Raw genomic sequence first — 26873 nt, 5'->3', positions numbered from 1 at the left:
GTCTAGATCGTCCAAGGTCAACCAAGGTCTCGTGCTCACGACAGGGAAGAGAGAGTGCAGCGTGAACAGTAACCTACGGCAGCCAGGTCCTGCATGCACCTCTCTACTGTGCAGTGCATGGAGCGCTGCAGCCTCAGTAATGCTAGGTAGGTACTGCACATACTGTAGGCTCAGGTCACCTCAACTGAACTGTGGATACCGTACCTAAAGGTATTGAAAGTGTCGGTGACGGGGACCAAAGGTTCGTGCCGAACTCAACACCAGTTAACGTTAAGCCCAAAGAGTCAGCAGAGTATTTCTGACAGAACAATCAGATCAGCACCTTCACGCCCACCAGATACCGAGAATTATTTCATTGGAGGTCTCCATCTGCGGGGCTTGGTCATGAGGCCCGGACACAATAAATCCCTCCACCTTGCCCCTCCAGGGTAGCAATTTTACAGTACAACTACTACGTACAGTCTCACACCTCACAGCTTTGATTCAAGTGGCCGCCACAGTAATGCATCACCCGACGAGAGGCACAATTAAATTAGGTGCGTCTTGGCGATAGCGATCTATAAAAATCACCGCCGAAACACGCCACTACTCCGATCTAGGGGCTTTTCTTGACCGACTCGTGGTTAGACGAATTGGGTGACACATGATTCAGTTGTTGGCTCACATGTTGTGAAACATAAACACCATCAGCCGGCGAATCTCTGAGATGATAACCAAGCCGTGTTTGTACTTCTTACTCTTATGCTAAAGGCATAACCATAGTCATAACCCAAGCCAAGTCCCAAGACACACCTCCCCAAGTGATTCAAGCCCATCGATACGCTTCCAAACGCCTCGCATCCAAGTACTAAACTAACCTATAGCGGCAAACCAACTCACTTTTCCTATGCTCTTGTGCTCGGCTTCAACGTTTCCCATCCTCCTACCTCTTGACCTTCACCCAGAGATCCCAATAGATCCGTAGACCCTTGTCGTTGATGCTGGTTTTGGTTCTGTTGCGGCAACTGCGGCTTGGGCTGCACTGGTGGCGCTGCCCGGCGGGATGGCACTCCGCCCGTCATCCCGGGCAGTCCTACCGCTCCGATCGAGCTAGACGGTTTTACGCCAGTTCCGTTCATGCCAGGCTTCGGAGGTGCTACGGGCTTCCGTGCGGCGGCTCCGATGTCCTGTGAGTGAGGGGTTCCCGTGAGACCTCCGGTGTTAGCCCTCGTTGGCAGCGGTGGCCGAAAGTCATCTTCCATGGCACTCTGGCTCAGTGCTGGGCTTGAGCTTGGCGATGTCGTGGTCAGATGTGCAGGCTTCTTTGCTACTGGCGGCGCAGGTTTCCCGGCCTTGCTGTTCTGCGAGAACTGGGAAGCATGAGAAGCTGCGGATGTAGGTCGAAGAGGTGGAGGCAGCGGTTGAGTCTGCACCCTATTAAGACCAAACCCGTTGCTCGGTGGTGTCTGTCCCATTGCCGCTACTCCTGATGTTCCTCGTCGCGGAGGTGGTGGCGGAGGTGGCGTCTCGACATGGCCCATAGGAGCATGGTCGTCTAGAAGATTCATGCGCCCGACCTTGGCTGGCAATGCTGATGGGTCATATGGGGGTGGCAGCTTTCGAGGTTGAATACTCGACCCCGATGCCATGACGTTAGGCAAGTTAACTTTTTCAAATGGTGAACTTGACATGCTAGACAAAGATGCCTTTGACGACGATCTTGGAATAGAGATCCAGTCCGGCTCTTCCGTAAGGCCAAAAGGATTTGAAGGACGATTGGGATTGAGCCCTACGGCTTGCCCGTTTCTGGGTTTGGGCACAGGTACCGCGGCGCGAGCGGGCTGCTTGTTGTCGAGCCACCACTTCTGGCGATCCGAACTTGCGGGAGGAAGCCCGGGCTCGATAGAATCATAGCCAATGAGATCTTCATCATCGCTGTCCTCGCCAGTGCCAAGATGAGCTGTTGCGTCTCCGACCTCGGCTTTTCGACGTTGATACAACTCCTTACTGATCTTTTCTCGCAGCTGTTCATCCACGATGCTCACCCTGCATTCGAAAGCAGCGTGGACAGGTCGGTGATCTGAGAATTTGAGAGGTGCCGAGTTATACAAGATCTGCCTGAGGTTGGAACCCTTCCTGAGGATACGATCCGTCCACGCAGGAATGCGAGCTTTCTCACTGTAGACTCGTCAGAATTCGTGAATAGAAGCACCGATACATGAAAGTGGACTTACGAGGTATCATAGTCATCGGTACCTATGTCAAACTTGTACGTCGGAGGGAACGTGATGCGAGCTTCAGAATAAAAGGGGAACGATAATCCAGCTACCATCTGCAGATTGAGCTGATCATTCTCGTATAGCGTCTCAAAGTCACGCTTCTTCACTAATGCACGCGCAGTTTCCAAGTTGAGGCCAATGCGATAGTTGAAGTCGCCCAACCAGATGACGGCGTCTGTTTTTGTCAGTATATGTGGCTTCAGCGAACACAGTACCAAGAGCACTTACCATGATCATCGATTCCCCGGTTCCGCTGGAAGCGTAAACCGTGATGGATTGTTGCATAATCGCGGTTGCGTTCATCGTAGTTTGAAAAGCCAGCAGCCAGATGTGCCGTGACAAAACATATATGAGTGTTGGCATAGTCGAATCGGATCGCCACAGCACCCTTGTTTCCAGCCATGCCAGACATGCCAGTCTTTTTCAAGCTACCCTCCACGTTCTTAATGTTGGCCAGACTGGGTGTCTTTACAAAAATGCAGAGGGCTGCCCCAACCAGCTGCCCGCTCCGTAGCAACACATACCTCTCGCCTCCCAATCGCTTTTGTCGATCGTTAAGATTGCGCTTCACGGCTTGCTCCCATAGGTTCTTCCGTGATGGGTCGCTGTTCATGATCTGCTGCGGACTGAGCTCTACGATTTCTTGAAAACCGACGACATAAATGTCCGGCTGGGCATCTCCCAAGGTCTCTGGGAATAACCAAGGGCCAAGATCATCATTGACGCCTTCGGTACGGCCATTAAGGTTGAACGTGCCAACCCATATGGTGATGCTATTGTATGACGTGAACTCGCTACTCCTCTTGGACAGTTCTGTTGAAACGAAATCGCTGATGGGATCGAACAGAAGGACCGGTGCTTGCCCAACGAGGCGACCCAAAAGCATGTCAATAGTGATTTGACGAGAAGGGTCGAGGAAGTTGTTGTGATAGATACGTTGGACAGACTTTCGCACGTCAGCCACAGCCCCTGCAAGAGACATCTTTCCATGACGTGTAAAAGATGACTTGAGTGCGCCTGTCCCAGCATAGGTCTTGGATAAAGAGTCGCCGTTGTCTGCCCAGAGACTGGAATGTCTCATCCAGAAGTCAGAGGCAGCAAATTCACCCCGATGTCCAAGAAAGGCCTCAACTGCCATCTGTGAGATCATGGTCTGCACAAGATTAGTTCGATCAAGACAGTCCAGACAATTGGTTCGGAAGACACCCTCCTGCTGAAGTACAACCACCATACGAGCTTGTCCAGAGCCATCATGATCGTATCTCGGTTCGCTTGTCTCCTCCGCAAGAAAGTATGCAAAACCGTCGGTAGAGTCCTCAATATAGCGGCGGATATCTCGGGCAGCTTCATATCCCGCTGGCCCTTTTGTTTCTGCGTGGAAATCGTAATTGGTTTCTCGCAAGAGAGCATGGTCCGAAGACCCGTCTGGTCCAGCACGACTTAATGGACAGTGTTTGATACCATTGTGGTAGAGTGTACTGAGCTCAACCTCGCCAGGCTTTGTCTCACTAAGAAGATTGATGACATGGACAGCTCCGTACGATTGCTCGAGCTCCTCAAAATGTTTGTTGAAGGCCGGCTGTGTCCCGTCGGGAGATCTGGTGACTGTGATCTTCTGCCGACCTGGAATAAGGTCGGCTGCTTGCTCCCAAAACACAGGTACTGATCCGCGCACTTGAGCATAGGAGAACATGGTTCCCGCCGGGCTCCAGAAAGTGGTTTCAGTTTCAACAAAGTTTGCCACATGCCCATCATCGTCAATACCTCGTGAGTTGAAACGAGTTCCAGCTCTGCGACAGGATAGGCGAGATATGAGAGTCATAAAAGAAGGCATTCCTGACTTGACATTCTTCAGGGGCGAAGAGCTTAGCGGAATTGTCATGGTCTTACAGAAACCACGAATTGCTGATGTCAGTATTCGTGACGAATCAAGTGCAGCTCGCTCATGAGGCATGAGACGAGAACGAAACTGGACAAGAGGACTGATCATGAACGAGTTCCAGAGAAACCCATCGTCGAAATTGTCGATTTCGAACGAGTTGGAATTGATTGGTCTATTTCTTGTCAGTCTAATGCTATACAGGGTCAGATAACAACAAACCTGTCTTGAAGCCGGTTTGTGAGATCGAAATCTGTACTGTAGTAAAATGTTCCGTTGCTTAGTAGGTTGCGAAGCTCATGACATGGGTGCTCCATGGCAACTTCTCTTCGACCAAGGCCTTGTCCATAGGGAGCAGACTGCACCGATGCAGAATCCGAAAACTCCGGATCAAGTGATTCTAGAGGAACAACATCGTCGTAGTCCGCGCTGCTCAGGCAGTAGAACGCTACTCCATTTATACGTTCAACAGTCTCGCCAGGCCGCAAGGTGGCAGCACGTGTTGCATGCGTAATGACAGATAGGAAGACCTCGCTGTTAACTGTGATCAAGCCTAGTGTCCCGTATATCGGTCGATGTGTCAGACGGCGATAGTCCTGCAGTAAATGCCTCGACACAGGTGCGAACTCGACCATGCATTTCGATACCAAGGCTTCGCCGGGGTTTCCGCGGCTCCTCGTAGACGCAGCTAAGGATGTAAGCGAGCCGTTCGCGATGGCTTCACTGGTGGAGGTAGTATATCGAAGAATCAGAGTGTGTGAAGCTGAAACAATGGCAATGGATCGATGAGGATAGTCGCGTATGTAGAGCTCGCATGACTTTTCGGGAGAGGGAGCCTGGGAAGAATAGGCTCCTGAGGAATATTCCATCGTGTATTGCTCAGTAGGATAACATGGAATGGATAGAGGATACAAGGTTCAACGTGTCCACGATAGGATTGCGCTTGCGATTGCGAAATGATTTCAATATTTCTTTTGACCCATGATCGATTGGAAGCACTTAAGATAAATGTTAAAGACAAGAGACTTTCGGGCGGGCGTAGTTGGGCTCTGTAGGGTTCAGCCAATGTTTGGATGAAGTTTTGAGCTTTGGGCGTTAGACGAATGTAAGAGGCGCTGGCTTGGACTGGACGCTCTACAAATGACGTTTCTCAGCTGGGGTACCATGATGAGAGACCCCTGAATGCTAATAGCCAGTGGACGAAGCCCCACCAGTGACATCTATGGATAGCCAAACGCTGGATCTTTGAGCTTTAGCATGAAACATTTGAACACAATACATTATTATCATGCAGACCCATTGTCCATGATGCACTGGGGACAGACTTTTGGATAAAGTCAAGAGCGCGAAGTTTGCGCATTTACTTTTACTTTATGGGTCAAGGCCAATGTACCTCTGCGCCCATGATACCTCCAATTTGACAGACTTTTTGCTATCAATGTTAAAACAAAACATCAACCTTTGGGAAGTCATAGGGTCATAATAAAACATCATTTCAGGCCACGAGACTTTGCCACGAATTCTGGCCGGACCAGCAAGCTTCGCATATACCCGCCGAAGTGCTTAATTTGGCTTGGAGAGAAGAGTTGCCAAGCAAGATTCGAAAGACACCAAGGCAGGAACACTTCCAAACAGACAGCCCAGCTCGTTGAAAAATTGCCATATAATAACATAAAGATGTGAGGTATCTCAAAGAAAAGGGTAGCCCCTAAGACATGCGCAAGATCCGTGATATGCGATCTTGTTATGGGACACAAGATTATATATGATATTGCCGAAGAATCGGAGACCGTCGCGCAACAATAGAAACCAAAAAAATAAGGGAGCTTCAGATTCGAAATTGAGATCATGCTCTCTAAAAGAGAGCGTTCATTCTCTTCCTATCATATGTTTATGTGAGAATCATCATAAGCCCATTTTAGGATAGAGAAAAGAAGAAGAACGCTTCTCCTGCACCGCTTCGCCAAAAATATCTGCAAGCTTTCGTTGACGCTGAGTCATCCTGAGAACGGCAAATTGTTGGCCCGGGCTGAATCTGAAGACCCATGTCAATTGCGGAGACTTGCTAGACAAGTACAGACCTGCTTGCATCAAATTCCCTGGTAGCACCGATTTACGGCTATTTTGCGCGTCTTGACTTGAGCACGTGCATCGGAAGTTCTTTAGCCAGTGACTAACCCAGAAAGTACCTGGAAAAAAAAGAGCTTGTCTGCGGCGCGAACTACCAGCCCCTGCCTTTCGCGACAGACGTGAGCCTCAAGCGTCATCTCCTATCTACAAACTTCTCAGCTTCAAACCCGCACCGCGAGATCGAATATTTATCGCTAATTTCTTAATATCAATTAAATTACGCGATTCTGGGAGACGAAGCACTAAACACTCCAACGTCATGAGCGACTTCGGTCATTTCGGCTCCGATGAGGAGTACGCAACTGTGCGCAAGCACAATGCTGAGGTGGTAAGCTTTCGCTTTTATCCGCTTCTTTCATAAGCTCGAACTTGAATACTGACGGTTTGACGCACTAACAGGAGTCCGACCCCGATAACTTCGAGCACTGGGAGAACCTCATCAAAGCTTGTGAGACATTGGAGGGTGGCTTGAATCGCAACTCAAGTCCTCAAGCACTAGCAACCTTCCGCGATGCCTACGACAGATTCCTCATTAAATTTCCTCTGCTCTTTGGTTATTGGAAGAAATATGCCGACATGGAGTTCAACATTGCCGGCCCCGAGTCTGCTGAGATGGTCTGTACACTCCAGACGTTGCCTACGACACGGCTGACATAGTGTTATAGGTATACGAGAGAGGATGCGCGAGCATCACCAATTCTGTCGACTTGTGGACGGACTACTGCTCCTTCAAGATGGAGACGACCCATGACCCACACCTCGTCAGAGAGTAAGTTCCATTTGGATGGTTTCCTTCCCCTTCCCTTAACATGCCTTCTGGCGCAGTATTCCCGCTTGACCTGAGTGGTCTCGGTCGACATATCCGCGAGGGCTCTACACTCTACTATCAAAAGTGTCTGATGGTGAGATATGCCTGCGATAGCCCCTTTAGCCGGGACGCTTTCTCACGCTCCCTACCAGGCTCTGTTGATGCTCAATCCGTGCTCGTTCTAAACTCCAAAGTCGTCCCTGCGTTACACGTCACCCGCACCTGCTCGGTAGAACATGATATCGGTTTTGCTACTCACTCGCACAACCATCTTCCCCTCTGTATTGATCCTCTCCACCCTTTCCCCTGAGTTATCCCTTCCGCAATGAGCTCACTTGCTAACCTTTTTCTCTAGACTCTTTGAGCGAGGATCAGCCTTTGTGGGACTCGATTTTCTTGCCCATCCTTTCTGGGACAAGTACATTGAGTACGAAGAGCGTCAGGAAGCACAAGACAAAATTTACGCCATCCATGCACGAATCATTCGCATACCAATGCACCAGTATGCACGTTACTACGAGAGGTTTCGATCGCTATCCCACAATCAACCCATCACAGAGGTGGTGTCTGCCGAAGATCTCTCACGTTTCAGGGCGGAGGTTGAGGCTGAAACAATTGCTTATGGCGGCGGTCCTAAGGCTGAGCTGGAGATTGAGCGCGATGTTCGTGCAAAGATCGATGCCATGTACTACGAAATTTTCACCGCGACGCAAACTGAGGTATCGAAGCGCTGGACCTACGAATCGGAGATTAAAAGACCCTACTTTCACGTTACCGCTTTGGAACACAAGGACTTGGTAAACTGGCGCAAATACCTGGATTTCGAGGAAGCTGAAGGTGATTTTACACGAACCGTTGCTTTGTATGAGCGATGTCTTGTCACATGCGCTTATTACGATGACCTCTGGTTCCGATATGCCCGGTGGATGAGTGGCCAGGAAGGCAAGCAAGAGGAAGTTCGCAACATCTATGCACGTGCTTCGACGATGTTCGTGCCTGTTAGTCGACCAGGCATTCGACTGCAATGGGCTTACTTCGAAGAAAGTGCTGGCCGAGTTGACGTTGCTCTTGACATCCACGAGGCAATCCTTCTGAGGCTACCGGACTGCGTCGAGGTCATTGTGTCATGGGCCAATGTTCAGCGACGACAGAACGGCCTTGACGCTGCTATTCAGGTGTTTAAGGACCAGATCGACTCTGCTACGGTAGACATGTACACCAAGGCTGCTTTGGTTGCAGAATGGGCTCTGTTGCTCTTGAAAGCCAAGGGTTTGGTGGAAGAGGCTCGCGGGGTTTTTGTGAAGAACGTACAGTGGTGTGCGGACAGCAGGTTATTCTGGGATCGATGGTTCAAGTTTGAGTTGGATCAGCCAACGAGCGCCGAGAATGAAGCTCAACACAGTGAGCGCATGAAGAAAGTATTCGACGAGCTTCGAGAACGAAGCCGACTCTCCCCATCAGTCAAGAAGGACTTGACCCAAGTATATCTCACGTACTTGGTCGAGAGAGGCGACAAGGATGCCATGAAGGTATTCTTGCAAATCGATAGAGAAATCTTTGGGTAAGTTGCTATGCTCTCCGATGCTATTGAATACTAACTAACAGTCTAAAGGCCATCGTCGGTAGCCAAACTCTCTACAGGCAGCGGCAAGGAGAATGGGGCTGCAAAGGGAGAGCTGGACGAGGCTAGCAAGCAGAGGGCCGAGGCCCAATACTCTCATTTCTACGAGACTCATGGTGAACCAGACGCTGATGCGCAGGGCAACGCAGACTTCAACTGAGGATGAAAAATATGGTGGACTGAACTGGACGTGAAAGGTGTTCGAGGCGCTGGTATCCAGGAGGACTTAATCAAGTTGTGGGGCACTCGAGTTGTACTATAAACGAAACGGCGCCCCTGCATATACAATAGCAGAGGTGGCTTGGATGAACCTGGAGGATAAGGTACGGCTATTCAGCATATTGCTGAGTCTTGGAAGTTGGAAGTTGCCTTAATTTGGCGGGCAGAGAATTATTCTTGACGACATATCACAAGTTGTAGAAGAAATCTATATATATCCTTGAGCATGAAGCTGTTGATGAGTGGAACATTGAACTGGTGTCTGGTCCAGATCTTGTGGGGTAACGAGCACTTGCATTAGTTTCTTATTAGGAGAAGCCATTGGCAGCACTCGCCGACTTGATAGAAATGTTCTGTCTCCACCGGAGGATTGTCGGAGAAAGTTTGTCTCCGGGATTCGGGATGTTCAATCATTCGATGAGATTACAATCATGGCTACTAATCTACCTTAGTAGATAGGTACAGAGTATGCAAGTCTAGGAAAACGGGAAACACACGAGTTTGTAGACGATTCCTTGGAGAGTAGAGTTGGGGCTAAAGAGATTGGATGTATTCGTGTGATCAGGCATGTGCTGTTGTATGAGAATATGACTGTAGCTTAAAGGTGGCTGTTACGACCAGACTAAAGAGTTCAGAATAAGTTGTAATTTGCCGATATGACGAAATCACATGCGAGAAGCGATTTGGAATCTTTGGGGTAGACCCCTGTTGTCGAGAAAAGATTCCATAAGTACCCGCTTGTGGAGGGCATTGCTTCGCTTGTACCTAAAAGCAACATATGACAAATCTTCTTTCGACATCAAAGATTTCATTTATGGAGAACAATCCAATCAAAGGTATTGCACCACAACGACATTCTGATCTGATCCTCGGTGCCATAATAGATGTTGAAACAATCGGAGACGGAGGCCCTGTTTCGATTCGGGTGCCACGCCGTGCTGACTGATGATCGCTATGCGTTAGCTGATGAGGTGTTGGGATTCTGTAATGGAGGGTTACTTTCAGGGTCCCAATCCATCAGAAATTTTCTCTTGTCTCTCCAAATTCGACTAGCCGAACCCTGATGGTTGGTCGCCTCGTGGTTCACAGCCGAGAGGGTGTCCCCTTTTTGGCCTGACACATGGAAACCGTTTTTAGACGACTTGTCTCATGAGCCTCATGTTGAAGTGTTGCTAAATCATAAGCGGGCATAACACTGAATGCTTCAAAGAATGACCCCTGCTGTCCCTCGACAGGCCTCAGTATTAGCAACCTCTCAGAGGCGAGAGAATCTTCATTACCAAGGATCTCCACCGACTCCACCCGGTCCATAAGAGCGTCATCCCCGCCAGGTTTGATAAAAGAAATGGGGCTGAGATATCAAATTGGCCAATTGTGGATGTTCAATTTCAAGACATCGCGCCGGTCCATGAAGCCGGGTACAGCTCCGAGGCGAGAGTACCTGGGGAAGTTGAGGGTGATGTTAGGAATCAATTTGTGGTACATCGATGGCAGTGATATCCGAAGGAAGAGTTCTCCAAACCAGTACCTCAGTGAATAGCAGCAATTCCATCATGGCCTCCCCGATCTCGGAACACGTACATGTCAAAGATCGAAACACTCCGGCACGGAAATGGAAAGGGCTTGGGCTTGAGACAAAAGCTGCTTGCCTCGTTCGGCAACCCTCCATGAATCGTGTCCCTGGCAGAGGTTATCAGTTAGGGTCGGGACTGCCTGACTTCCTGGCACTGACACGGCAGGTCCCCGTTTCGCCCTCGGCTTCCCGCCACTTCATCCGACGCATCCCTTCTTAATAGATGCCACAGACCTTCTCGTCTTAACTCTTTCTTCTTCCTCTTTCATCCTCTCTTTACAATTCCTTGGAGTCACTTTTCCAAAGCGTCTTACCACTTTGTAATCTTACACACCCAAGGTACGTTCAAACTTGAGCACTACAGTACTGAGACAAGCTTGCTCCCCCTTCGCCGCCTCGATAAAAAGCACACTCAACATTGTCTTTCAACTTGTAACTAACGTTTGCTCTTAAAGATGGCCTCCGCTACCCGACAGTTCGCCCGCGCGGCCACTCGCGCCACTCGCAACGGCTTCGCCATTGCTCCTAGACAGGTCATCCGCCAGCAGGGTCGCCGATACTATTCTTCTGAGCCCGCGCAGAAGTCATCTTCCGCCTGGGTGTGGTTGACCGGTGCCGCTGTCGCTGGTGGTGCTGGTTACTACTTCTACGCCAACGGCGCTTCTTCCGCTACCCCCAAGGTTTTCAACCCTACCAAGGACGACTATCAGAAGGTTTACAACGAGATTGCTGCTCGCCTGGAGGAGAAGGATGACTATGATGACGGCAGCTACGGCCCCGTTCTCGTACGTCTCGCTTGGCACGCCAGCGGTACCTACGACAAGGAGACTGGCACTGGTGGCAGCAACGGTGCCACCATGCGATTCGCCCCTGAGGCTGACCACGGCGCCAATGCTGGTCTGGCTGCTGCCCGCACCTTCCTCGAACCCGTGAAGGAGAAGTTCCCTTGGATCACCTACTCTGACCTCTGGATCCTTGCTGGTGTTTGCGCTATCCAGGAGATGCTGGGCCCTGCCATTCCTTACCGACCTGGTCGCTCTGATCGTGATGTCTCTGGTTGCACACCCGACGGACGTCTTCCCGACGCCTCAAAGCGCTCTGGACATCTCCGAGACATTTTCTACCGTATGGGCTTCAACGACCAGGAGATTGTCGCCCTCTCCGGCGCCCACGCTCTTGGCCGCTGCCACACTGACCGATCCGGCTACGAAGGTCCCTGGACTTTCTCCCCTACCGTCCTGACCAACGACTACTTCCGCCTACTTGTCGAAGAGAAGTGGCAGTGGAAGAAGTGGAACGGCCCTGCCCAGTACGAAGACAAGTCTACCAAGTCTCTGATGATGCTTCCTAGCGACATTGCCCTGATCGAGGACAAGAAGTTCAAGCCTTGGGTCGAGAAGTACGCCAAGGATAACGATGCCTTCTTCAAGGACTTTTCCGACGTCGTTCTCCGACTATTCGAGCTCGGTGTTCCTTTCGCCCAGGGCACTGAGAACCAGCGCTGGACCTTTAAGCCCACAAACCAGGAATAAGTGGTCGAAATACGACAGAGAGCGGCTTGAGATGCCTTTGAAGGAACTATGCGACGACTGAAATTGGTCATCATATCATCGATGAACTTGAAGAAGAGCGATATCCGGAGTTTTGGTTGTGATTATTTGGGTGCTGGTTAAGATCGCCAGCCTAGGTATAGACCATGTCATGAGTTTTGACAACATGAGCGTGTCAATAGACTAAGGTGTCTACCGTCTTATACGGCAGAGACCAAAAGAAGAAGAAAATTTATAGTTTTTTAAATTTTGTGTCGGGTCCTGCTATAATGTGTAATATGTATTATGTGTCGTTTGAGTGAGATCGGCCTGGGCCGCAACTGTAGCCATGACGCTTGATGACGGCGCCTTGTTCAAGGGTCTGATAATCATTGGGCTTGTTCCTGCATCTGCCGCACCAGGCATTTGACTTTGTCCAGATTGTTTTCGAAGTAGCGTTGCTGATCATTATTTGATGATTGTACCAAAACTTTGAAACTAAACATATATGCGGTGTCAAGACATTGAGCTTCGTGGCTATACCATAAGGTATGTTTTGTGTGTTCTACTTCATGTACTTAAAGTGAAGATGCAGATACTCAGAAATGCCAGTCTCGAGGGACGGAAAGACTAGATGACTTTCTAAAGCCTAATTATGAACATTTGCAATATATGTATCACTCAGAGCAAGCTCTTGCACTGAAAATGTCATGAAGAGTTGTAAAATCGAAAGATCAAGACATTTACTTATTGTGGCAAGTCTTATTATTTAATAGGAATAATCCTGACTTATTTGATTCGGGCAGCCTTTTGTTCTGTGCCCTTGATATCGAGATGAAGGAACATGAGTTAACCAGAACTGCCTTGTAAATGTGTCATATGAGAGCTGAATGCTTGACCTTGGAATGATAACGTTATCAGCCAAAGGCGTAGAAGAGGGGCTCGGCTTAACTGTTTTGATTATTCAGCGTTTGCTCGCAAATTGGACACTAGAAACCCAAGAGGGAAACGATTCCTGGATGTCACAGTTGAACAACGGAGCGATAATGCTTGCAATAACTTTAGTAAAGCTGAAAATTTATGCTCGCACGTCATCGTTCGCTTAGCTGAGCAAACTATGACCGTCTTGATGATAGAGAGCTAGGCACGAAGCAAGATCGCCATTGAGGTGTCAATGAATCAAAATGAAAGATGGTTAGTGTTGGTGATATAAATACCATGTTTCCCCACGCTCTACCTCCTTATATATAAAGACAGACAAACCCCTAGGATTGAGTCTATATTCCGTGATCATTCTCTGTTGATTTGGTGGATACGTGGAACCCAGTGGAATTGCATCAACACGGCGCATGATCCTGCAACCAGGTCAAGAGCCTTGAACAAATCCGACTTCAGCATAAATACTCACAACGTCGACAACCCTGTCAACCTAGACAGCACAGTTTTCCCCTCAAGGGCACGTAAAACCATGGGCAACACAAACATCGAGAACAAGGCAGCCTCCGGGGTTCCTTACTTCACCCCGGCCCAGGAGCCACCGGCCGGAACCCCGCTCAAGACCGATTCGGCCCCGACGCTGTTCAAGCCTCTCCGCACTCGTGGCGTTGAGCTGCAGAACCGCTTTGTCGTTTCTCCTATGTGTACTTACTCCGCCAAGGATGGCTATCTAACAGATTTTCACCTTGTTCACCTTGGCCAGTTCGCTCTTCAAGGTGCTGGCCTCGTCTTTGTTGAGGCCACCGCCGTTGAACCTCGTGGTCGGATCAGTCCTGAGGACTCTGGTCTTTGGGAGGATAGTCAAATTGTTCCTCTGAAGCGTATCACAGACTTCATCCATAGCCAAAATACCAAGGCTGCCATCCAACTCGCTCATGTAGGTTCATTATTTCAGGAGAAGCCTCAACATTCCCAAGCTAACGTATCCTCCAGGCTGGCAGAAAAGCGAGCACAGTTGCGCCTTGGATCGGCGGTACTGTAAACAAAGCACTTGCTACCAAAGAAGTCGGCGGCTGGCCAGATGATATTGTCGCCCCCAGTGCTCTCCCGTTCGCTGAAGACTTTGGTACACCTCACGAGCTGACGACTGAGGAGATCAAGCATCTTGTGCAAAAATGGCAGGATTCTGCTATAAGAGCCGTCAAGGCTGGCTTTGATGTCATTGAGATTCACGCGGCTCACGGCTACCTCTTGCACCAGTTTCTCTCGCCTCTCTCCAACGTAAGTAGTATTGATACTCGCTGAGAATAGTTCATCAACTGACATGATTTCAGAAACGAACAGACCAGTACGGAGGTAGCTTTGAGAACCGTACCCGTCTCCTCTTCGAGATCATTGAAGCTATTCGGGCTGTTGTTCCTGAGGAGATGCCCGTCTGGGTGCGGATCTCTGCTACCGAGTGGATGGAATGGAATAACGAGCCTTCCTGGGATCTCGAGAGCAGTATTCAGCTCGCAAAACAGCTTCCTGCCGCAGGAGTTGACGTTCTCGACATCAGCAGCGGAGGCAACTTGAAGGCGCAAAAGATCAAGGTCCATCAAACCGTCCAGACCGACCTGGCAGGCAAGATCCGCGATGCCGTCCGTGCTGATGGAAAAGAGCTTCTGATTGGAACTGTTGGTTATATTACAGATGGTCCTTTTGCTCGTTCACTCGTCCAGGAGAATGAGGATCCCAAGGCTGATCTTGTGCTTGCTGCAAGACAGTTCCTCAGAGAGCCCGACTTTGTTCTCAGTGCTGCTCATCAGCTGGACGTTGATGTCAAGTGGCCGATTCAGTATCACCGTGCACCACCTAAACCTCGAGGACCTCACAGCAAGTAGAAAAGGAGGAGACAGATATAATGATACACGGAGCACTGAGCACTGAGCACTGTCAAGCCATAGAAAGATAGCATTGAATCCAACATGATTACGACTTTGAAAGCTGGGGACCTCGGTCGAACTTTTCTTGACTTGGAACTGAAATCCTATATCAGCGGTATCCACGCATTGGCTGATTATCACCGCCACCTCAGAAGCTGATAATTCTGTATTTAATAAAGTTGGGTAGGAGTATTATCCGGTATGTGACGGCGGAAGTATTATGGTGGGGCCGTAAACTGACCGTCCCGTGGGGCCGATGAGCTGAGTAAAGCGGGATCATGTTTCGCCTCATTCCTGTGACACGTCCTTGTTTCTCATGGGGATCACACATTGCCGCTTGTCGATGTTTGACTCAACTACATACAGATAGGCTGACTAGCTGGACTTAGCATTGGTGGATTCATTTTACGGAGCATTTGGTGGATTTAGAAGGTGAATGGCAGGGCATGAATGAGGTCCAGGAGTTCCTAAGAACTTAGAATGTTATGACCGTTGGGATTGGTCAGAGGACAAAAGAAGGCTGGATTAATAATTCGTGGAAAAGAATATCGATCAATAAGCAGATAATGGAGGCCATTCCTCTAATTTTAACTACGGCACACCGTGAGCAACCCCTCTATCCATGTCACGTTCAACATTGGCAAGGCTGGGCTGTGTATGTATGTACCTAGGCTGTCACAGAGACGTGGCCTTTTGGCCTGAGACGAAGGTGTTGCCACATTGAACAGATGCTGATCTGTAATTGTTATTCCAAATGTCATCTCATTTAGCCAGGGGTTCTGAGCCTTTCGGAGCATCAAATCCCGTATTTATCGCAGCTTAATTGGGCAATTATCTTTGCACTTCCCTAATCCGTCATTATCAGAGTTTCAACTTTCATGGGAATGTGGTGGAGGTGATACCGTGATAGTCCAACATAAACATTAACAAACAATGGCAAGCCAAAGAAAAGGTACTTTCTCATAGTGAGATGTCTAGTCTGTTTCACGCACGATCCTTTAACTAAGTATAAAGATCTGTATTACATTGAGCCAACATTCAATGCCTCAGCGCCTCGGCGCCGTCTCATTATGTGACGATCCATGATCCATAAGCAGTTCAGCGGCGGTTGTCCTGCCCCTGTGGACCCAGGGACCCTACAGCAGCTGAGGGGCTCTGGCGCTTCCTGTAGGGCAGCTTCGCCCAATGACAAGTAGCCCCGGACACTCACTACAGCCTAAAAGGGCTTAGAGCCCGGTAAGGAAGCCCACTAGCTTTCCGCCGCTTTGGAGGGGCCGTGCCTGTCTGTAGAGTGCTCCGGCGGTATGGGCTGTGGGCTTGTGCTTGATCAACGAGAGAAAGTCCAGTGCCACCAAACAAAAGGGACACTTGTTCAATTGAAAGTTGGACCCCCGGGCAATCCCTCACCCCTCCACCTTTGACCCGCGCAAGACTCAGCGGGAGTTGTCTCCGAGTGGGGTTGACTGCTGTTAGTTGGCTCCAACCTCTTTCGAACCATTGTACCCTCCCGTAGCTTTCTCTACAGTACGGTACATGCGGCTGTGGATGTGGGTGTAGATGTACGTTACCTGTCCTCAAGCTCCAACTACAAAACTCTCCTCCATCTTCCCTCCACTTCCCAACTCAAATCTTCCTCCTCCTCCTCCTCCTCCTTCCTTTATATTGCCTGTCCTGTCCTGTTCAGCGGAACCCTCTCTTTGTGTTTTATAGGATACCCCAACAAAAAGACAGCCCATCATGCACCACAAGAAGATCGCTTGCAGCTTCATGGCTGCTCTGGCTGCCTATGCCTCTGCTGCCGACTCAGATGTTCACCAGCTGACCAAGGACACCTTCGAGGAGTTCGTCAAGTCCAACGATCTCGTCCTTGCTGAGTGTAAGACCCAATTGAAGCCTCTCTTCCCCTCCATCCGTCGCTAACAGCTTCTTTCCACAGTCTTTGCTCCCTGGTGCGGTCACTGCAAGGCCCTCGCCCCCGAGTATGAGGAGGCCGCTACAACCCTCAAGGAGAAGAACATCAAGCTCGCCAAGATTGACTGCACTGAGGAGTCCGACCTCTGCAAAGACCAGGGCGTCGAGGGTTACCCCACCCTCAAGGTCTTCCGTGGCCTTGAGAATGTCACTCCCTACTCTGGCCAGCGCAAGGCTGCTGGGTAAGCCGACACCTGTCATGATCAGCTGAGATTTCGACTGACCGATTTTTACAGTATCACTTCCTACATGATCAAGCAGTCCCTCCCCGCTGTCTCCATTCTCACAAAGGACACCCTCGAGGAGTTCAAGACCGCCGACAAGGTTGTCGTCGTCGCTTACCTGAACGCCGACGATAAGAGCTCCAACGAGACCTTCTCCAAGCTCGCCGAGGGTCTCCGTGATACCTACCTCTTCGGTGGCGTCAACGACGCTGCTGTTGCCGAGGCTGAGGGCGTTAAGGCCCCCGCCCTGGTTGTCTACAAGTCTTTCGATGAGGGCAAGAACACCTTCACCGAGAAGTTCGAGGAGGATGCCATTGCCTCTTTCATTACCACCTCTGCCACCCCTCTCATTGGTGAGGTTGGGCCTGAGACCTACGCCGGCTACATGTCCGCTGGCATTCCCCTTGCATACATCTTCTCGGAGACTCCTGAGGAGCGCAAGGAGCTTGGCGATGCCCTCAAGCCCATCGCTGAGAAGTTCAAGGGCAAGATCAACTTCGCCACAATTGACGCCAAGGCCTTCGGCGCTCACGCTGGTAACCTGAACCTCAAGGCTGACAAGTTCCCCTCATTCGCCATCCAGGAGGTTGTCAAGAACCAGAAGTTCCCCTTCGACCAGGAGAAGGAGATCACACATGACAACATCGCCAAGTTCGTTGAGGACTTCGCCGCTGGCAAGATTGAGCCTAGCATCAAGTCTGAGCCCATTCCCGAGACCCAGGAGGGCCCCGTCACTGTTGTCGTTGCCAAGAGCTACAACGACATTGTCCTCGATGACACCAAGGATGTCCTGATTGAGTTCTACGCTCCTTGGTGCGGTCACTGCAAGGCTCTCGCCCCCAAGTACGAGGACCTTGCTTCTCAGTTCGCCGCTTCCGAGTTCAAGAACAAGGTTGTCATCGCCAAGGTTGACGCTACCCTCAACGATGTCCCCGATGAGATCCAGGGATTCCCCACCATCAAGCTCTACGCCGCTGGTGCTAAGGACGCTCCCGTCACCTACCAGGGCTCTCGCACCGTCGAGGACCTCGCCAACTTCATCAAGGAGAACGGCAAGTACAAGGCCGAGCTCCCCGTTAAGGAGGAGGGCACTGAGGAGGCCGCCCCCGCCGCTAGTGAGGAGAAGAAGGAGGAGAAGAAGGATGCCGAGGAAGAGGATGTCCATGATGAGCTGTAAAGAATTGATGTCAACAACAATAGTACACAAAATGGGGTATATCTGATTTTTTGGGCGCGGGTTCTTTTGGGTGCTCACATTTGATCGCACCTCTCTAGGTTTTAGTTTCCGTGGCAATGGGACCATTTCATGACTTGACTACTATATTGATATCTGTCTCAACTTCACCGTGACTTTGATGTTTCTCTTACACAGACCGCATGATATCTTATGGATTGGGCTTGCAGTTATGCTCGTAACATAGCACATGATCGTACAAATCTCCCCAATCGCCTTGCATGACAATCTCAAACCCAAACACTAATAGGAAATGCAATGGGAGCCATCCTCATCTCAACGCGTCCACCAGAGAGCCAACGGAGCTCATTCTGCCCCCTAGCTCCGACTATTTTATACAATTATGTCTTTATCCTGTCTTTTCCGTCTATTTCTTGCCCTGTGTCCTGGTCTCCAGAGCCTGGACGTGGTTGCTCAGACGGGTGACGGAGGCTTGTAGAGTCTGGTCGAAAAATGTTAGCACCTGGTCAAGCGATTGAAATTGGAGGAAAGTTAGATGAGGCTCTCTCTTATCAATTGCCTCATCTCATTCGTTACGCACATAAATATCCTCGGTCAACAGGTCGTTGGCGATCTTGTACTCCTTGAGGAGATAGCTGTAGGCGGCGCTGCCGGCGAGGAAGCTACCGAGAAGGAAGCCGAAAAGACTGACAACAAAGTCAACAACATTATTCCCGTCAAAAGGCTGTTTCTGTCATCACTAACCCTCCACGGAAAGCTCCCAGAGGTTTCCTGGCAGGAAGAGGCGAATCGGCCATCCGTCGGGCAGAGGTGCTGAAGGATCGGGTAGCCAGCGCGCGGCTGCTGGAGGACAGGACTCTTGAGGCGAAAGACATTGCTGCGATTTCGGTGGTGGACGTCGGATTGTGCGGTGTTTATCTCGTGAGAGCAATAGGTATCGATGGCGATGGACGTCAGAGGTACAGTTACGGCAGAGCTACTATCGGAGCCGGGTGCTCGGAATATTCTGAGCTCGGCGGGAATTGGAGTGTGCTGTTCGAGCTTTCTGGCCCGTGATTGGCTATGTCACGACACCAGCGGTTTGGTGTGGATTTTCTATGGAGGTCCTCGATACTCTCCCTTCGTCATATTCTTCTTCTTCTTCTTCTCCTGAATTATAAACAACAATGAACAATTTCGGGGTCATCGAGCTTGCCAGCGCAAAGACAACCTCGGCGCCAGGCTGGGCTTATGTCCCCGACAATACAATCAGCCGCCCGACAGCGCCTACCAACAGGAAGCGCGCCAGGAATGTTCCTGGCCTTACATATAGCGATTTGACGGCTCGACAAGATAATAAAATTCGAAAAGAAGCCGAGGCTTTAGATAAAGATGGTGGAAAGGATAACACAATACCGTTGCCAGTCAAGAGCGGAAGAAGTATGTGCGAGACCTCAGCATTACGTGAAAGACGAGAGATTGACTTCTGGCAGCGCAAGGAAAACACACACCTAATGTTCGTAAGATTTTACAATCGCAGAAGACATTTGGGAACCACTTAGACGATTTCCTCGCGATGCAGGCACTTGCAGAGGCCAACCTTACGAATTCTCGGTCCACTGCCTCTGGCGCAAACAACAAACGGCCATCGAATAGTCGAAGAGATACTCCCTCGTCCTCCAAACCACCGCAAGAAGAAGACATGGCGATGGCCGACGCCGATGCCCCGACTGTTCTTCCTGAATCATCGAGGCCTTCACCACCGAGCCACCCTGGCGACAACGATCCTTTACTTATGTCGCGTGTTCCCGACATGCCATCTGATGAGGAGCTGCGCAGGCTCCTTTCCCACCCTCCCTTCAACTATGGCGAAGTGACGGGCCATCGAGACAACAAGTATCCCGTTAGATCGTTCTGTGAGGTCTGCGGGTATTGGGGACGTGTGAGGTGTATGAAGTGCGGAACAAGAGTCTGCGCACTGGATTGTTTGGAGGCGCATAAGGAAGAGTGTGTCACACGCTATGGACTTTGAATACTGTCTGTTTTGTTCTTGTTTGCGGATGCGGTTTTGGCACGATTTATGACACGGAAACGGGATGGCATGGCGTTACGGATTCTGGGTTGGAAAATAGCTTGATACCCCTGATTTACCTAGGACAAGACGATTATTGTGAGTGAGTCGAAACCTGCGATGTCGGAATTGGACTGAGTCCTTCTGCATTGGTCATCATGAGTTTCATTGCGTGGTATATATTGTTCGGTCTGACTCTACTGCCCAAGTGTCGTGTGAGTGAGCTGAAGAGGACGAAGAGACTGGTTTTCGGTTTTCGGCATGTGACTATTGTTTAAGAGGAACCAAATTTATTGGGGCATGCCAAAATACAGTAAATAACTATTTTGAACTTAGATAGGATAACTGATACATCAATGGCATCTCTATTTGATATTGAGGCAAGTTTCTAAGGCTACATCTCTTGATACTAAAGTGCCCAACCAAACGGTACTATTCCCGTGCCCCTGCCAAATTCGCAGTGACTCAATTCTAACCCCACCTTCGTGTTTAATGCCCCTTGTGCCCCGCCATCGACGAGACAAGACCACTTTCAAGTACCCAACTTCCTCCCACCAAATCTTCAACATCCGCGCGAGAGTTCTCAACATGTCGTCCGATCAAGCTGATGCTGCCAAGGCGGCCGAGGGCGCGTCTGAGAAGAGCTTGCCTTCTCGCCCTGCTAAGCAGTCCAAAGAGAAGCAACCCAAGGATAAGTCTGCCAAGGGTGGAAAGTCTGCTGGCCTCGAAGTTGGTGTCCCTTTCTTGACTGCGGTGTACATGACGATACATTGCAGGGCATCATGACACTGTTTTGGAATCTGCTAACCGTGTATGATAGCTCCCTGAGACTCCCGAGTTCATCCAGCACCGACTCGATCTCTTCGACAAGATCAAGGCCCGACAGGACGCCGAAATCGCTGGTGGGTGATCCAAATCCTCCCCACGCTTCTGTCCCTCGACTCGAATCGACTGACAAGGATCATAGCCAAACCCCGCGAGGAAATCACCATCTCGCTTCCCAATGGTAAAGAGGAGAAGGGAACTTCTTGGGAGACCACCCCTGGCGCTATCGCCAAGGGCATCTCCAAGTCTCTTTTCGAGCGCACTGTCATCTCCAGAGTTGATGGTGAGTTGTGGGATCTGACCCGACCGCTCGAGAAGAGCTGCAAGCTCGAGCTCCTTGACTTTGAACACACCGAAGGCAAGAAGGTCTTCTGGCACTCTTCTGCCCATATTCTTGGAGAGGCCGCCGAGAAACGCTTTGGTTGTTATCTGTGCAACGGTCCCCCTACTGAGGACCCCCCTGGATTCTACTACGATATGGCCAACATGGGAGAGTGCGTAGAAGGCTTCGACTAATTTTCTGGAGACTTTACTGACAAAGCCCTAGGCAAGTCGTCACTGATGAGGATAAGAAGGCCCTTGAGCAGCTCTCCAACAACATCGTCAAACAGAAGCAGCCTTTCGAGCGTCTGGAAATGACCAAGGACGAACTCCTTGAGATGTTCAAGTACAGCAAGTACAAGGAGTATTTCATTCAACAGCGTGTTCCCGATGGCACCAAGAGTACTGTGTACCGATGCGGTCCCCTGATCGATCTGTGCCGAGGACCTCACGTCCCCACCACTGGCAACATCAAGGCCTTTTCCGTTCTCAGGGTATGTCAATATGATATATACGATTCCTAATCTTGACGCGACGGGCTTGAGCTGATATTCAACAGAATTCCGCTGCCTACTGGCTTGGTGACAGCAACAACGAGTCTGTCCAGCGTATTGCTGGTATCTCATTCCCCGACAAGAAGGCTCTTGAAGAGTATAAGCACTTCCTGGCCGAGGCTGCCAAGCGCAATCACCGAAAGATCGGCACAGATCAAAAGCTCTTCTTCTTCGACGAGGCGTCTCCTGGATCTGCTTTCTTCCTACCACACGGTGTGCGCATCTACAATGCCTTGATGGAGCTCATCAAAGGCGAGTACCAAAAACGTGAATTCGACGAAGTTATGTCTCCAAACATGTACAAGGCGGATTTGTGGAAGACATCAGGTCACTGGGGCCACTACGAGGAGAACATGTTCACCTTTGAGGTTGAGAAGGAGAAGTTTGGTTTGAAGCCCATGAACTGCCCTGGACACTGTAAGATCTTTGCCCACTCCGATGTCACTTATAAGGACCTCCCCTGGAGGATGGCCGATTTTGGTGTTTTGCACCGAAACGAGTTCTCCGGTGCTCTTTCTGGTCTTACTCGAGTCCGTCGTTTCCAACAGGACGATGCTCACATCTTCTGTACCGTGGACCAGGTATGATGACTTCTACTAACTGCCCCATGCTTCTACTGACGTACTCTAGATCCGAGAGGAAATTGAATCTGCTTTCGACTTTTTGAGCAGTGTCTACGGTATCTTCGGTTTCACATTCAAGCTTAAGCTGTCCACCCGACCCGAGAAGTACGTTGGTGACATCGCTACCTGGGATTCCGCCGAGAAGAAGCTTGAAGAGGCTCTCAACTCATTCTCCGAAAAAACCGGTGCTAAGTGGGAGTTTAACCCCGGCGATGGTGCTTTCTATGGACCCAAGATCGATATTGCTCTGTTCGATGCCCTGAAGCGTGAGCACCAATGCGGTACTATGCAGCTCGACTTCAACCTGCCTCGACGATTCAAGCTTCGATATGTCGCTAACAAGGGCGAGACCGGAGTCAGTGATGGTAGCAACCCCGAGGAAGATCTCCCTGCCGGATACGCACGACCTGTCATGATTCACCGAGCCGTTCTAGGCAGCTTCGAGCGAATGTTTGGTATTCTGACCGAACACTTTGGCGGCAAGTGGCCATTCTGGCTCAGCCCCCGACAGGTCTTGGTTGTACCTGTCATGCCTGCTGCCAACGACTACGCCAAGGAGGTCCAGCAGATCTTCCGCGCAAAGGGACTCTACAGTGATGTGGACCTGAGCAGCAACACTTTCCAGAAGAAGATCCGCACCGGTCAGCTGGAGCAGTACAACTTTATCTTTGGTGAGTTTGGAATGAAAGCTGCCTTGTTTAAGGCCAATGGCTAACCAGATTGTATAGTTGTCGGTGCCGAGGAGGCCAGCTCACGCACCCTCAACATCCGTAACCGAGACGACCAGGCCACCCAGGCGAAGGGTGAGCTGGTTCCTATTGACGAAGCTCTTGAGAAGATGGTTCAGCTCAAGTCTTCGCGAGGACTTGTGAACAAGCTGTAGAGGGATGTGATAGGTTTGCTATGACACTGAAAGGGACGGCGCGTACAGAGGGTGAGATTAAAAGCAGAGGGTATATGAATTCACAGTCAACGAAATGAGACACGTTAGATGATGACAGGCACGGGAACCCGCATGGAGAGGTAGAGTCAAGAACAGAAACAGATATCAAAGTAGCGGTCAATGGAGAAAAGAACGCTTCTTGAACAAGCTGGCTGGTGGTTGATTGGTGTCAGATCCCACGGGATGAACTCATAGCCGCAAGCTAGAGGTGGAAGTTTGATGTGACAAGCAACATGCATCCTGATGTTTTGGGGTGCCTAGTCAATGAGATTGGGGGAGAATTGGGTAATGTGAGATAGGCTATCGAGCTCGATCGCTGCCTAGCGAATATCACAAGCCACAAGAGACTTGACATCCATCAGGCTGTACAAGTGTAAGTCTAAGATCCACAATAGAAGCCTTTTTAGCTTCATGTCGAGAAGAGGAGACAGGGATAATATGAGAAGTGACGAACAGTCAAAGGTCGGGCGAAGGAGAGCCGGACAAGCCGTGTTTTCCTCGAGTCGAAGGGATTGTTGGCCTCGTTGTGTAACATGACGATGGCTGATTGAAAGTTTAAGAAAATCGATACTCCCGATTTTAAGCCACTTCCCGGGCGTAAGGCTGGTTAATCATGGCTTGAGTTGGGATGAGAAGAGCTGCCGAAAGTTGCGTTTTCTCAGCGTGACGAATAGGGGCAGTTGGATAGGATATTCAAGCTTCTTGGTATGCTGACCTACTACATTATGAGACCGAGAGTTGAATGAACATGTCATTTGAGGCGTAAAAGATTACGCCTTGAAGTACCTGTAATTAGGTATTTTAAAGTCAAAATGCCCATCTAGCAACGCGTAGAGTGAAGCCAAAGGCGTTAAAGCAAGATAATAAAATAAGGTGTTTGTTTTTAATACAATATAATATAAGGCGTTATATACTACGCCAAAAAACATAATAACCTTAATATTAAGTCTTAGCAGACTACATAGCTGCTGCCTTGAACCTTAAGATCCAACTGAACAAGTGGCCTCAATCTATAAGCATAAAGAAGATGTTTTCCCTATCCTTGGAAGGCCGAATGCCCTCTCTATCATTACTCTGTTAAGGCGATTACCACCAAGGCTCTAACGCCAAAAGGCCGCATCAAAACAAGCTAAGAACCTCGACTTCTATCATAAGATATGCCGCTGCGCAATTATTATCAACAATAGTTAACCCGGCCACGGCTATCCGGTCTCGGTAGTCAATGACTATATAACCGGTCCTCCAACAGATATTAATAGGCTTAAGTTTAAGCATATCCCCATTTTGCATTCCTTCCTGCGGCGTTATAAAATTACAAGAAAATCCCTGCCGCATGTTGACAAATTGCCACCAATACAGCAAGTTAATCTAGCAATCTTCGGTTGCCAAGTACAGCTCCTCGGTATCGAGGAAGATACATCCCTCATCGAATATATCGCAGGCCAGATGGAGGCGTTGGAAGACCTAGCCGATCGCTTGGAACGGGGTCAGGGCATATCGAGGCAACAGCAGGCCTTTATCAACAGCATCGCATTGGGCGGCGGCAACGGCCCATACTGGGCGTGGTTTATGGAGTTGAAATGCGCGGTCGAGTTAGTTGAATTGATAGTGTAAATATTCTATCGTGAGAATCGAGGGCTATCACGGGGTGAAGGAGGGGAAGTGAGGGGGAAAAGAGGAGGAAAAAGGCAAATTGAGAAAAGAAGGTTTTGGCATTCGGGGAAAAACTATGAATGTTAGTGGACCGAGGCTGGCTCGGCGGGTTAGTAATAGATTGGATCAGGTCGCAAGACAACGCAGTGGGAGAAACACAAGTTGAGGATAAACACAGTTGAATAACACTTGGGGTAATTAGGTATATCACGGTGACTTACAGCATAGGTATACTTCAGTATGGGTGTCATTGCCGACTCCAGACCACAAGAACCCAAGCCACTGATTATGTCTGAAAAGTATTTCAAGTGGAGGCCATGCTCGGTTTATTTGCCGGTGAAAAATGGCGTCGAGTGGAAGTGGGCAAAACATGATATATCACTTCTGATAGAAAAAGAAAAGAGAGGCCCCACGAAGCTGGTGAGAGAAAGAAGATTGTGGGCTAAGGCTAATAAACGCACGAACAAAGAGCAATTCTCGAGGCCGACTAAAGGGAGATGAGCAATGAGGCGGCGCGTCTAAACGAGTCACGGGATGGTTTATGATGTGTCAAATTTGTGTGCCAGCCAACAGATGGTTGAGTAACTTGAGGAGCTACGATAAATTAGAAGAAGCGATGACAGCACGTAAGAGTGCTGGGCAAATAAGCACTGCTCTTAGTAGCTGAAAAGAAAATAGAAGACGGGACTATGACAACATGTCGGGCTATGAGTATGGAAATAACAGGGCGGCAGCGTGAATTTCGCAGTTTTGCTGGTGTTTGATGCTTTGGTGATAGATCATGTATAGTGGAGCCTTGTAGGAGAGACATCCACCATGCAGGGAAAAGAGCAAGACATGCTTATGGCCACGGTGAGAGCAGAACTGAGTTGACACCCAATACCCATACAGTACAGTTTGACTCTTTTGGCTCTGGGCGTACGTACGAGCCATTGTTTATTGCGGTCCCTGGTCTCGGAGTTTTTCGAATTCTGTGACGAACACAAACATCCTCGGCAAGAAAACCTGAGCTGCATCTGCATCTACAACCACTACAGGAAAAGACTAGCCACCCATGGTCGGGCTTGGCAGCCAAATGCCTGCTCGGTCAGATCCGCCTGCGACTCTAGAGTATCATCGAGGTGAGAAGAAGCAGGGCGTCACGTAATACGTCCTTCTGTCTCTGTCTCCATGTGCTAGGTCACGCATTACAGCACTTTGCTTTGCTGTGTTCCAGGTCCGTGGGATTGCGTGTGTGCATCCCGCGCTGGAGGGATGCGTCGAATGGGGGTTTTTGATTTTGGTGGGTGGCACGAAAAGATGAGACAGCGCCGATGCCAATGAGGTGAGCTTCAGTATCAGCTTAGTGGGCAAGTGAGTCGTTCTCAAGGTGTAATATGGCGTAGTATTCCGTTGTCAGGCATATATGTATGTACTGCATTGCATCTGGAAGCCGGTCTGGTGACATTCACTACTGCAACGGCCAACTCAAGTCAAATCGAGCTAAACCCAGCTCAGATAACAAACGACATGAGGGTCCGTGATTTGAGACAGTGACAGACAGTCAGAGAGTAAAGTAAGCTGTAAGGTACGTAACAGAGGGCCTCATTATTTCCTAGGTATTCTGACTGGCCAGTGGCCAGTTCAGACCGGTCAA

The 26873-nt window shown here is 49.8% G+C and overlaps 8 protein-coding genes across 12 annotated transcripts; 6 read left to right on the top strand and 2 right to left on the bottom strand.

Annotated features, from left to right (window-relative positions):
- Positions 1-462: 462 nt before the first annotated feature.
- Positions 463-6060, bottom strand: FOIG_00614 (uncharacterized protein). Its single transcript, XM_031196887.1, has 4 exons — positions 4360-6060; positions 2487-4312; positions 2214-2433; positions 463-2157 (listed from the first exon to the last, which is right to left on the bottom strand). The coding sequence occupies exons 1-4, from the start codon at positions 5004-5006 to the stop codon at positions 885-887; spliced, it is 3966 nt and encodes a 1321-aa protein (XP_031072654.1). The 5' UTR covers positions 5007-6060; the 3' UTR covers positions 463-884.
- Positions 6061-6201: 141 nt separating this feature from the next.
- Positions 6202-9276, top strand: FOIG_00613 (uncharacterized protein). 4 transcript variants are annotated; one of them, XM_031196883.1, is made up of 5 exons: positions 6202-6595; positions 6667-6882; positions 6933-7036; positions 7431-8636; positions 8688-9276. In XM_031196883.1, the coding sequence occupies exons 1-5, from the start codon at positions 6527-6529 to the stop codon at positions 8854-8856; spliced, it is 1764 nt and encodes a 587-aa protein (XP_031072650.1). In that variant the 5' UTR covers positions 6202-6526; the 3' UTR covers positions 8857-9276. The 4 variants fall into 4 exon arrangements, with proteins under 4 accessions (XP_031072650.1, XP_031072651.1, XP_031072652.1 ...); XM_031196884.1 differs by having other exon boundaries at positions 7431-9276; XM_031196885.1 differs by having other exon boundaries at positions 6933-8636.
- A 423-nt stretch (positions 9277-9699) lies between these two features.
- On the top strand, positions 9700-12293 carry FOIG_00612 (cytochrome c peroxidase, mitochondrial). The gene is made up of 2 exons (XM_031196882.1): positions 9700-10827; positions 10944-12293. Exon 2 carries the CDS (start codon positions 10944-10946, stop codon positions 12018-12020), a length of 1077 nt encoding a protein of 358 aa, XP_031072649.1. The 5' UTR covers positions 9700-10827; the 3' UTR covers positions 12021-12293.
- Positions 12294-13008: 715 nt separating this feature from the next.
- FOIG_00611 (oxidoreductase) lies at positions 13009-15400 on the top strand. 2 transcript variants are annotated; one of them, XM_031196880.1, is made up of 3 exons: positions 13009-13890; positions 13947-14234; positions 14288-15400. In XM_031196880.1, the coding sequence occupies exons 1-3, from the start codon at positions 13486-13488 to the stop codon at positions 14834-14836; spliced, it is 1242 nt and encodes a 413-aa protein (XP_031072647.1). In that variant the 5' UTR covers positions 13009-13485; the 3' UTR covers positions 14837-15400. The 2 variants fall into 2 exon arrangements, with proteins under 2 accessions (XP_031072647.1, XP_031072648.1); XM_031196881.1 differs by having other exon boundaries at positions 14298-14932.
- An 810-nt stretch (positions 15401-16210) lies between these two features.
- Positions 16211-18681, top strand: FOIG_00610 (protein disulfide-isomerase). The gene is made up of 3 exons (XM_031196879.1): positions 16211-16754; positions 16815-17031; positions 17086-18681. The coding sequence occupies exons 1-3, from the start codon at positions 16616-16618 to the stop codon at positions 18248-18250; spliced, it is 1521 nt and encodes a 506-aa protein (XP_031072646.1). The 5' UTR covers positions 16211-16615; the 3' UTR covers positions 18251-18681.
- On the bottom strand, positions 18356-19396 carry FOIG_00609 (uncharacterized protein). The gene is made up of 3 exons (XM_031196878.1): positions 19013-19396; positions 18849-18954; positions 18356-18749 (listed from the first exon to the last, which is right to left on the bottom strand). Exons 1-3 carry the CDS (start codon positions 19141-19143, stop codon positions 18675-18677), a joined length of 312 nt encoding a protein of 103 aa, XP_031072645.1. The 5' UTR covers positions 19144-19396; the 3' UTR covers positions 18356-18674.
- Positions 19397-19406: 10 nt separating this feature from the next.
- On the top strand, positions 19407-20702 carry FOIG_00608 (uncharacterized protein). The gene is made up of 2 exons (XM_031196877.1): positions 19407-19687; positions 19741-20702. Exons 1-2 carry the CDS (start codon positions 19435-19437, stop codon positions 20277-20279), a joined length of 792 nt encoding a protein of 263 aa, XP_031072644.1. The 5' UTR covers positions 19407-19434; the 3' UTR covers positions 20280-20702.
- A 100-nt stretch (positions 20703-20802) lies between these two features.
- On the top strand, positions 20803-24032 carry FOIG_00607 (threonyl-tRNA synthetase). Its single transcript, XM_031196876.1, has 7 exons — positions 20803-21047; positions 21139-21220; positions 21286-21637; positions 21691-21958; positions 22024-22599; positions 22649-23312; positions 23370-24032. Exons 1-7 carry the CDS (start codon positions 20811-20813, stop codon positions 23522-23524), a joined length of 2334 nt encoding a protein of 777 aa, XP_031072643.1. The 5' UTR covers positions 20803-20810; the 3' UTR covers positions 23525-24032.
- Positions 24033-26873: the final 2841 nt, after the last annotated feature.

This window comes from Fusarium odoratissimum, assembly GCF_000260195.1.
Source record: "Fusarium odoratissimum NRRL 54006 unplaced genomic scaffold supercont1.1, whole genome shotgun sequence".
NCBI classification, from domain to species: domain Eukaryota; kingdom Fungi; phylum Ascomycota; class Sordariomycetes; order Hypocreales; family Nectriaceae; genus Fusarium; species Fusarium odoratissimum.
The sequence above is the reverse complement of the archived record's forward strand: the minus strand, read 5'-3'. Positions and strand labels throughout refer to the sequence as shown.